Source organism: Pistacia vera, unplaced genomic scaffold (assembly GCF_008641045.1).
Source record: "Pistacia vera cultivar Batoury unplaced genomic scaffold, PisVer_v2 Contig462, whole genome shotgun sequence".
Classification (NCBI taxonomy): Eukaryota; Viridiplantae; Streptophyta; class Magnoliopsida; order Sapindales; family Anacardiaceae; genus Pistacia; species Pistacia vera.
Genome location: NW_022196293.1, coordinates 1,743,555 through 1,753,951, shown reverse-complemented (window position 1 = coordinate 1,753,951; position 10,397 = coordinate 1,743,555). Strand labels below are relative to the sequence as shown.

Below are 10,397 nucleotides of genomic sequence, written 5' to 3'. Positions count from 1 at the left end.
TTTTCTTTTTAAAACAAGCAAATAAATCAAAACTTGAAGTATCAATCTTGCAAATGTAATATTGGAAAAATGGGCTGCCCTGATGGTGTTGCCCTTTCATTGGGCCTTAAACGTGGGCTTGTAACCAACTTTGTTGATAAGCAAGACCCATCATTGGATAAGTTTCTAATTTTCTATTACAAAATGTTTTTAAATTGCGGTAACTTTTAAAATAATAGATCCATGAAGAGAGATTTGGTTTAAAGCTGTAATATAAGGATTTTCGGCCAGTGCTGGGCTTTATGTGAAAATTTCTAAAATAGCCTTTTTTTTTAAAAAAAAAAAAAAAAAGGAATTTCACAATGAGAACCTTAGGGATTGTTTCTTATTTACTTTTAATTTTATTATTATTACATTCATAAATAAAAATAAGTAAATAGCAGTTAACAAGATTTTTATTCATACTAATTTGTATACTGATACACTAACATTCATTCTTATTTATTTAATAAAAATATTTATATTAAAAAACTAGTTTAACATTCATTTTTAAATTATAGAATACTCTTTATCATTTTCTTCATCTTAATTTTTTTTAATATTTACATTATTTATATCAATAATTATGATATTTATATAGTAATTAATTATAAGATACTTGAATGGAAGATATATTAATTAAAAAAACTAATTATAATTATGATTTTATACTTTAAATAAACAGTAAAGGTTAGGATATTGTGACTTAAGATTTCAATTTAATTTTTTGACACTCTTTGTGAATCATCCATCTTTTATAAACTTAACAAGATATATCAATAATGATAGACGATTTATAAGGTGTGTCGAAAAATTAAGTAAAAAATTTAAGTTACAATATCCTGACCCAATAAATAATTATTTTCCTACCATGAATTTTTTTTTAATCATTCTATATAATATTATAATTTGAAATATAAAATTAAATTAAATATACAAAAATCAATTGAAAATATTTAATAATATTATTTTTAAATCCAGAAATTATTAAGAAAATAATATCCATAAATTTTAATTATTAATTTGTTCAATTGTATAAAAAGAGAAAAAAAAAAAAATTTGTCCCCGCTTGGAATAAGGACTCCCACGTCTCTCCATGGCAAATAATCCAGTATACATTATAGCTTATGTTATAGCAAAGCCCAATGTGAAAAACAGAAAGCTCACAACAACCCATAAGAAAAAATTATTACGATAGTTCATCATCAGCTGAAAAATATATCTCATCTTCGAGAAAATCTTCATCCAACTCATATGAATTCCAAAAACTAGAGCTACTGGATTTCTTAGCCCTTGGCTTCAACTCTTTTAATTCTTTCTCATCTATTGGATGTATCCCACGCTTCTTCACCTTTGATCCTGGACCACCTGCTGCAAATGAAAGCTCAACAAAATCTTGATAGACTTCTTTAGCCGAAAAATAGAACAGCCAAAGATGGTCTGACACAGCCTTGCCCGAATTCTCTTCAAAACAAATCCTACGTTCTCCACCTCGAAGGATATTGGTCACTGTGCAGTAAATCCCATGTGTGCTCATGTAAGAACCTTCACTAAGGGTAGGTTGATGCTCATAGACCTCAAAAACACAGCAGACAGCATATCCCACCATCTTGTTATCACAAGAATCTAGAGGCTTTTCTATTTTAATTGAAGAAGTCTCACCCTGATGTTGGAACCACTCTGGAATTTCACTTCCAGGAATAACCATCTCAAATTCACTAATCGAACAAGGAGGCCTCCAACGTCTTACTGTTGGCATTGACATTGCCTGCACTCAGAAAAAGAAAGAAAAGTTATACAATGATGTTTAACTCAAAAGATGAAGAGAGAGAAAGAGAAACACACTGACCTTAAGGAATTCTCTTGGCATTGAAGATGCCGGATTGTTGCAACATATCAATTTCAAGCAGTTTACACATGAAAGTATTGACAACGTGGAATTGCATAACCTTAATGCATTTGATGTTGTTTCCACTGCTACACAACCATCTACCTTAATATATCCTATCTTAGATGTGAACGAAATAGAGAAGCAACAGGAACAAAATAATAATAGTTAAACAAAACAAACAGTAAACAAAGAATGTAATACGCGCGATTTACCCTGGTTCACCCAATGTAGGCTACGTCCAGCTGAGTCAATATTATTTGCAATATGCCTCACCTCTCTCGTTTACAATGAATGAATTGTTCTCACACACATAACAAGACAATTTGTTGACCCATTTGTTGTAACAAATCATGCATCCACAATCTATAGCCATCTAAAATAATTATGAGAGATTTATCGATTAGAATATCTATTCCAACATTTGGAAAAAAATCACAACTTTCAAGAATTTTTGTCACATAATCTCTATTCTCTCCTTTAAAGAAACATGCTATATCAAGAAATATTTTTTTCTCTGACTCTTCTAACCCATCAAAGCTTATTTAAAGTACGTCCATATTTCTTTCTTACAATCTCTTTTTAGTCTTTGCAATGCATCTTTCCATATATGAACTTCTCTTCCACACAAAAAGGAGCCCAAAACTTTAAGAGCTAATGGAAGACCACTAGCATACTGTACAACACATTTGGATAGCTCCCTAAAATTTTCTAAAGGTTGATGTTTCTTAAAGGCTTTTGAAATGAATAATTGGAGGGCTTCATCATGATTTAATTTCTCAGCCTTATACACTCCATCTACTCCATGGGATGTCAACAAACTTTTGGTTCTTGATGTTATAATGATCCTACTGCCCATGCCGAACCAATCATGCTTGCTAACTAATTTTTCTAATTGCTCTGGATTGTTCACATCATCTATAACAATAAGAACCTTCTTACACGACAACCTCCTTCTTATCATCCTTATTCCATCAAAGTCATTGTATATGTTGATGTCATCTATTCTCATAGCTAGAATGTTGGAAAGAAGCATCTTTTGTACATAAACTAGATCTTTTTTGGAATTTTCTGTAACATTAGCCAAAAAACTACTACCTTCAAATTCATCAGAAAACAAGTCATAGGCAACTCTAGCAATTGTTGTCTTGCCTATTCCTCCCATTCCACAAATCTCAATCATACGAACATCATGTAACTCAAGACTTATAAATTTCTTTAGTTTCTCCAATCGTGAATCTATGCCTACTAGGTGCTCGACGCTTGTGTATTTTGGAAAACATAATTTGCTTGATATTTCCTTCATAATTTTTTGAATAAATTGTGACTCATACCTGAAGAGTGGAAAAGATCAAGAAAAAATTGTGGTTACAACTTATAACACTAGCTAGATGAATATACTTATGAATAAATAGTACGTATCATAGAAACTATCTACGTACACCTATAAGTTTATACACATGAAAATTTCATTTTTCCTTTTTCTTTAGGTTTACTTTTAGCATTCAGTCACTATTATAGTTATATTATCTTTATACTTTTCATATTATATACTATATATCTTAGTTACAATAATAAGGAAAATTGCATAAAATTATTCATGCTTGTCCAAGGTATTAATTACTGTCCTACATCATTTTCTATCATTACTTGGCGAAATATGAAAAAGCTTATTTTATTAATTATCTTTTACATTAATTAATTATTATTGAATACTATCTATATAACATAAGAATTTGTTAATTAAATATTTCATTGTACCAATACTTTTAAACTTTTGATAAAGATAAAACTTGGTTTGAATAAAAAATTCGATGCTTAATTATAGTATCAACACTCATGACTGGCGCATTTAAACAATCAAGTCATGAATATCGTTTTCATAATTCATCAAGTCATGCTTATCATTTTGATAACTAAGCTTTCCACTATAAAAAAGAAGAAATAATTGTCACATACCCATCCTTTAAGTCAAATCCTATGTGATTGGCCACCCTTGTCAAAGCATTTCTCCAAGTTCGCACCTTGCCAATATCCTCTCTAAAAGTTTTTTCATGTTTGACAAAGGCTTCTTGAAATTCTCCTGTTTGTTTTCTAACCACTGAAGGATCCACGTTATAGAAAACTGGAAAGAATTTTATATTCTTGCACTGAACAATTTGAACAAGTTCATCTAAACACCATGTGGAAGAAGCATAATTTCTTGAGAAAACAACAACCGCAGATCTTGATTCTTCAATTGCACGAAGAAGCTCTAGTGAAATGAGTTTTCCTCTCTCAAGTTCTTTGTCATCCCTAAAAACACACAATCCTTTCTAATTGAAAGCAGTATACAGATGATCTATGAAGCTCTTCTTTGTGTCTTCACCTCTAAAGCTTAGAAAGACATCATATTTCGAACGACAAGAAGAAGATGTTGATGAAAAGGCCATTTGCATGATGAGTTTACAAGTTTGTTGATATTGTATATGTAAGCAATTTCGACCTCTGTTAGAACCTAAAAAATTTATTGGAAAGGTAATAAACTTCTTACAAACCATCTATATGTATTTTAAATTTCCAAAAAAGAATAAAAAGAAAAAAAAAAAAACGAAACAACAATAGATTTTCTTGGCATTAACCCAATTGTAAAACAAAACAACAACAAAAAAAATCACATTTTTATCCATGATGTAAACTTAAAGTACAAAAAGAACAAAAGAAGACAACTACCTCTAGAAGCGAAAACAGTTGCAAACGTTATCCCTCTCTTAAATAGTGTTAACGATGAACAAAGTCAAATATCTCAACTTAACAATCCAACCCGTGAGTCGAAATCACTTCAAAGCCTCCTGGGTCGCCCAAAAAACTCTGTGATTGCACAATAATTTTCACTAACCCAAAACTCCAAACTCGCCAATTCTAAGTCCAACCCGTCATTTTAAGTCACCGTCAACACTCAGACATCACCGAAAATATGTATTTTCAATTTCCAGAAAAGAATAAAAATTAAAAAAGAAGCCACTAATTTATATCTTGTAAATCTAAACATACATGATCAGCTAGCTTGTTTAAAATAAATATTTAAAGTTCCACTCTTGAGCAAGCTACACAAAAGTTTAAAATTTAAGATATCAAAGATTGTTCAGAAATTAAACTTACAACGCTATAGAGGGTGTTACTGCAGCTGTATTGAGAAAGTTTTTATCTGAGTGATCAGTTTCAATTGGGTAATTGTTTGAAAGAAAGAAATGCTTGTGTCAAAATTTTTGATAAGAGAACTAAGAAGCCAGAGGATTTGTCTTGTTATAAAGTGAACCGTTTACAAAATTTTCTTCAATTACAATTATTAATTTCTACTTTATCAGAAGTTGCATTTTTTCTTTCTTGACTTTGACAAACACGTTCACACAATAAGATTTTTTCTGCAAAATTTCATTACAATTATTAATGCTTTTCCATTGTGATTCTTACTTTTTCACACGCTAGCAACAAGAAAGAAGGTGTCGGACCCATGTCATTTAACAAAGTATACAGGAAAGAGTAGAGTAAATACCATCAAACTTCCAAGAAGTTTCAAGGAAATTACACATCAACTATTTTCTCTCTCAGACTTTGAATTACACATCACAGTGGTTCATACATCAACTACTTTCATGCTTTTTTTTTTTTATTTGATAATTCAAGACCAAGACTATCCCACGTCTTTTATAGACTGCTAATTTCTTTTTTTTTTTTTTTTTTTCTTTGTTGAGCCGAGTCTTTGTGGTTTATTGGTTTTCCTTTTATAAAAGGGAGAAAATTGTAATCTTGACGTTGAGGTATGACAATGAGTCATTAAAATTACATTGTTATGAATTAGTTAAATTACCAAATTATTCTATTATAGTTTATTTTAATGCTTAATGACAAGGATTTTTGTTTAAAGAACAAATTTTTCCGTAAAATCACATGACTTAACATAATTATCCTTATAAAAATAACATTATCTAGTATGTTTTAATTAGACTATCAAACCATAATGTTAAATGTTAGATTATCGAGTCTTGTATTGTTTAACAGAGTTTAACATTATATATATTATAAATATATCATTTGTTGTTTCATTAAAGACATGATTAAAAAATCATTGAATTTTACAGTTAAATTTGTCATTTAACCTACTTATACATTTTGAGAAATTGTAATTATTGAGTTGACTATATTTGTTTAACCCCTTTTTTATTATTTTATCATACTTAAGGATTAAGTGATTACCTCTAATATTTAAAAAAAAAAAAAAATGTTAGGTTAGCCTTAACATCAGTTTTTTTTTTTTTTTTTTTTTTCCAACCTATAAATATAATGGTGAGGGTTGGGACCATGCATTTGTCCATTTGAAGAAACACGTTATGATACAGACAACTCTACAAAATAGACATACACCCATCCCATGTGCCTGTTTTTCTCATCTTATCTGAATTTTCCATAATGTCAAGCAGTCGCCACCGGTAAATGAAAGTTGTCTTATCCTGCACCAATTTTATGTAATGACAATAAACCCATCTGCACAGATAATAGGATGGGCCTTTGACCCGGCCCATATTAATTGGACGGGCCTTTGACAATAAACCCATCTGTACATAATTTAATGAAAATTATGTCTATTTGTCTCTATATTAATTGCCAACTACTTGAGGAGGTCATCCCATTTCTTCGAAGGTTCCTTTTGTAGAAAGATGATTTAATTATTGAATAGATCTCTTCTTGATTTAAAGTCTTTAGAGGAGAAAAAAAATCTGTTCACACACAAAGTCTTTCCGGGAAGTTACAGAGAAGTCCTCTGTTTTTCTACTCTGTTTACGTAGAAAAGTCCTCTACATCATACTGGTTATCATAGAAAATCACAATATGATATTTAATAATATCTTGTTAAGTAAGGTCAAGCCATAATAACTTAAATTTTTTATTTAACTTGAGACATTGATTTATCACCATTGATTATACCTGGGCAAGGGACCGGTCCCTTGTGGGCCCAGGCCTAGGCCCGTTTAGGACTGATCCCAAATGGGACCAGTCTCTCATGGGCCTGGGATCGGTCCCAGGCCCATGAGAAAAATCAGGACCCGGACCAGGCCTTAGGCCTGGCCGGGACTGGTCCCATGGGCCCAGGACCGGTCTTAGGACCGGTCCCATGGGGTTTGGAAAATTTTAGTTCCCCCCCTCAATTTTTTTTATATTTTGAGGGCAAAACGAAATTTTATAGGGGGTTTTTAGTATTTTTTAGGGGTTGATTAGTAAGTTTCTAAAAATTTAATTAATTTTAAAAAACAATAAATTAATAGTTAATTTTAATTTTTAACATAAATATAATATTCACATTTCACACATTCACGCTTCACAAATAAACAATTAAATAATTTTTTTATTAAATTATTCATCTTCAATTTCATCGTCAACACTAGTTACATTATTCAAATCTGTATTCCTAAAGAGTTCGAGTAGTTCGGGATCTTCAGGGTGCTGTTGTAGTCTTCTTTCTACATGAGTCCAATCCCGTAAACACGTTATCACTTCAATCATCTCATCGGTTAAAGAACATCTTCTGTCTTCAACAATCCGACCACTCGTTGAAAATGTTGACTCGGATGCAATTGTAGAAACCGGCACAGATAAAATGTCACGTGCCATTTGGGATATAATGGGGAATTGACTTTCTTGTTGGTTCCACCATTGAAGAATATCCATGTCAAGTTGCTCCTTCATCGTCATAAAGGTCAAGTCCACCTGTAGGTAGCGAGTCATCTCATTTGGTCTATGTATGTACGAGCTGGAGCTAGAGCTGGAGCTTCCGCCACGTCCCACATACGCCCACTTGCTCGATCCTTGAGGGGGGGCTACATCAAGGTCCTGATCGCCTCTCCTAGACGTTCCACTTCCACTTCCACTTCTACTTCCATTGTATCTGTTCTCATATAAAGAAAAAAGCCTATCCAATTTGTGTTTAAAGTCAGTCAAATAAGACGTATAATCATGTCCTAAATAATGGCCTAACTCAGTAATTACACCGTTAACTACGGATAATTTAAACCTAGGATCTAGAAAAAGGCCTAATCCATATAAGAATGGAATATCTAACCAATATCTCTTATATTTTTCTTCCATACTTGAAACAATTTCACTAAAAATGTTATCATGTCTATATTGATCAAAAGTTTTAGCAATTTGAACTAAAATATCTAACACTAAATTAGTAGTTGGATAATAAATACCACTTAATGTATTAGTAGCATCATAAAAAATTTTAAGAAATGAATAAAAAAGTTCACAAACCGCCCAATCATCATAGTTGACAACTTCCTCTGGATAGTTCTTCCGGTTGACGAAATCTGTAATTTGTCTCGCTGTTGGCAAAGCTTTTTCCAACATCAAGTAGGTAGAGTTCCAACGGATATGCATGTCTGTACATAACTTCAAAGGTCGAACCGGTGGATCCTCTTGCTTACAATATTTGACGTACTCCTGCCATCTTTTATTGCTACCGCCGACAATAAATCCGATAGCTCTATACACCCTCTCAATCTTTGAATGTATAGCATCTAAACCTACTTTAACTATCAAATTGATGATGTGACAAGCACATCTCTAGTGATAAAATTTGCCTTCACCAAGCAGATCCAATTTCTTTTCAAATAAAGATATTGTCGCGGTGTTAGCAACTGCATTATCAAGCGTTAACGCTACAGCTCTATCAGTTAATAAATATTCTTGCAAAACTTCAAGAATTGTAAAATAAATAGTTTCAGCACTCTGTTTTTCATATAATGGTTTAAAACCTATCAATTTTTATTGTAAACCCCAATTATGATCTAAGAAATGTACTGTAACAGTTAAAAAAATCGGTTTTTGATCTACAAGCCCATATGTCTGATGTAAGTGCAATAGATATATTCCTAAAATTTTGAAATTCGTTTTTAAGTTTATTATTTATTTTGTTATAAAGTTTTAGTATATCTCTTCTACTTGTATTTCTACTAACAGGGGTATATGCTGGACAAAATGCAATTTTAACCATATTAACAAAAAAAGGATTTTCAGATAAACAAATAGGAGAGTCCGTAGCAACTCTATATCTTGCTATTTCCTCTCGTGCAACATGTGTATTGTATTGCCATGTTGAGAGAGTTGAGGATTGTGGATTAAAATTAAGTTGAGTTTGAATTTGTCTACCTGATCCGCTTGAAGATGCATTTATTTGGGGATACTTCTTCTCTACGTGTCGTCGCATCGTCGAAGTCCCCTTCTCAGCCCCAATAATGGTTCCACATAAATTACATATCCCACACGATTCTTCCCCCTCCCCATTTGTCTTTGGCCGTTTTGATTTGGTGAAGTATCGTCAGATATCGGACACGACCCTCTTTGACGGTCGGGGGGGTTGGGCTATGTCCATGCCCATTGACTCGCAGCTCACATGTGTTTGGCTACACCTCGTCCCGACCGAATGTGGTTGTGGAATTACAACTGCATCCTCTGGAGGAAATGGTGAAAATGGATTGAAGGCTTCAATTTCTTTAGTGGATGGAACGTAAAACTCATTTGGGGAAGACATTATAAATTTATGATAAAATAATAAATAATTAAAATGAAAAGAAATTAAATAATAATATGAAATTATGATGATATTGAAAAATAGAAAAAAATTTGAATAATATAAATAAATTATAAATATAAATTGAATGAGAAATTGATTGGAGATTTGGAGTAGAGAGATTGAGAGAATGAAAGAATGAGAGATTGATTGGTGTGAAAAAAATTAAAGGTTTTAGGGTTATTTATAGTGTAGTTGTGGGGGGAAAAATGAAAAAAAAAAGTTATATTATATAAACTATAAAGTAACCGTTGGTGTCAATTACCGTTGGCAGCCAATGGTTAATTTTTATTTTTTTATTTTAATAAATTTGGTAAAATTTTATTTTAATCCTTGAATTTATACTTATTTTAGGGGGTTTAATGTAATTTTATAAATGATTAAATTGATAAAAGACAAAAAAAGGTTTGGGCCCAGGCATGGGCCTTGGAGGAGGGCCCGAGCCCTCCTCCTTAGGCCTGGTCCCTTTTTGGGACCAGGCCTCCCAAGGACCGGTCCTAGGACCGGTTTTTGGAGCTGGGCTTTTGGGCCCGGTCCCAAATGCCCAGCTCTACCATTGATAAATCATAACCCAACAGATTGGAAAGGTAATGACGTGACACGTAAAATAATTACTTCTAACTTCCTATTTATCAACTGTTAGATTATTTCAAATTAAAAGGCTCAAAATTTAAGTCACATTAATCCTACTATTAGAACAAAGAATTAAAATGAAATAAGAAAACAAGACTTTCTAAATTAGCTAGACTCGTAATTAAAATGATATAAGGAATGTAATCAAATGTAATTACTACACAATAATGAATGGAAATCAATCAATTCCAAAAAATCAGTAATTAGCCTTATTTACATTTAGGCATGTGTATGATATCTTTGATTGGG

At 32.0% G+C, this 10,397-nt stretch overlaps 1 protein-coding gene and 1 pseudogene across 1 annotated transcript; both read right to left on the bottom strand.

Annotated features, from left to right (window-relative positions):
- Positions 1-1,092: 1,092 nt before the first annotated feature.
- On the bottom strand, positions 1,093-2,109 carry LOC116145547. Its single transcript, XM_031430997.1, has 2 exons — positions 1,868-2,109; positions 1,093-1,786 (listed from the first exon to the last, which is right to left on the bottom strand). Exons 1-2 carry the CDS (start codon positions 1,886-1,888, stop codon positions 1,208-1,210), a joined length of 600 nt encoding a protein of 199 aa, XP_031286857.1. The 5' UTR covers positions 1,889-2,109; the 3' UTR covers positions 1,093-1,207.
- On the bottom strand, positions 2,110-5,165 carry LOC116145546 (annotated as a pseudogene).
- Between the last annotated feature and the right edge of the window lie 5,232 nt (positions 5,166-10,397).

What these genes read in the sequence shown, in the direction of transcription:
- LOC116145547 (XM_031430997.1), bottom strand. Translation starts at nt 1,888, where the DNA reads ATGCCAAGAGAATTCCTTAAG. An exon ending in TGCCAAGAGAATTCCTTAAG is followed by an intron (nt 1,787 to 1,867) that starts GTCAGTGTGTTT and finishes TTCTGAGTGCAG; the next exon opens with GCAATGTCAATGCCAACAGT.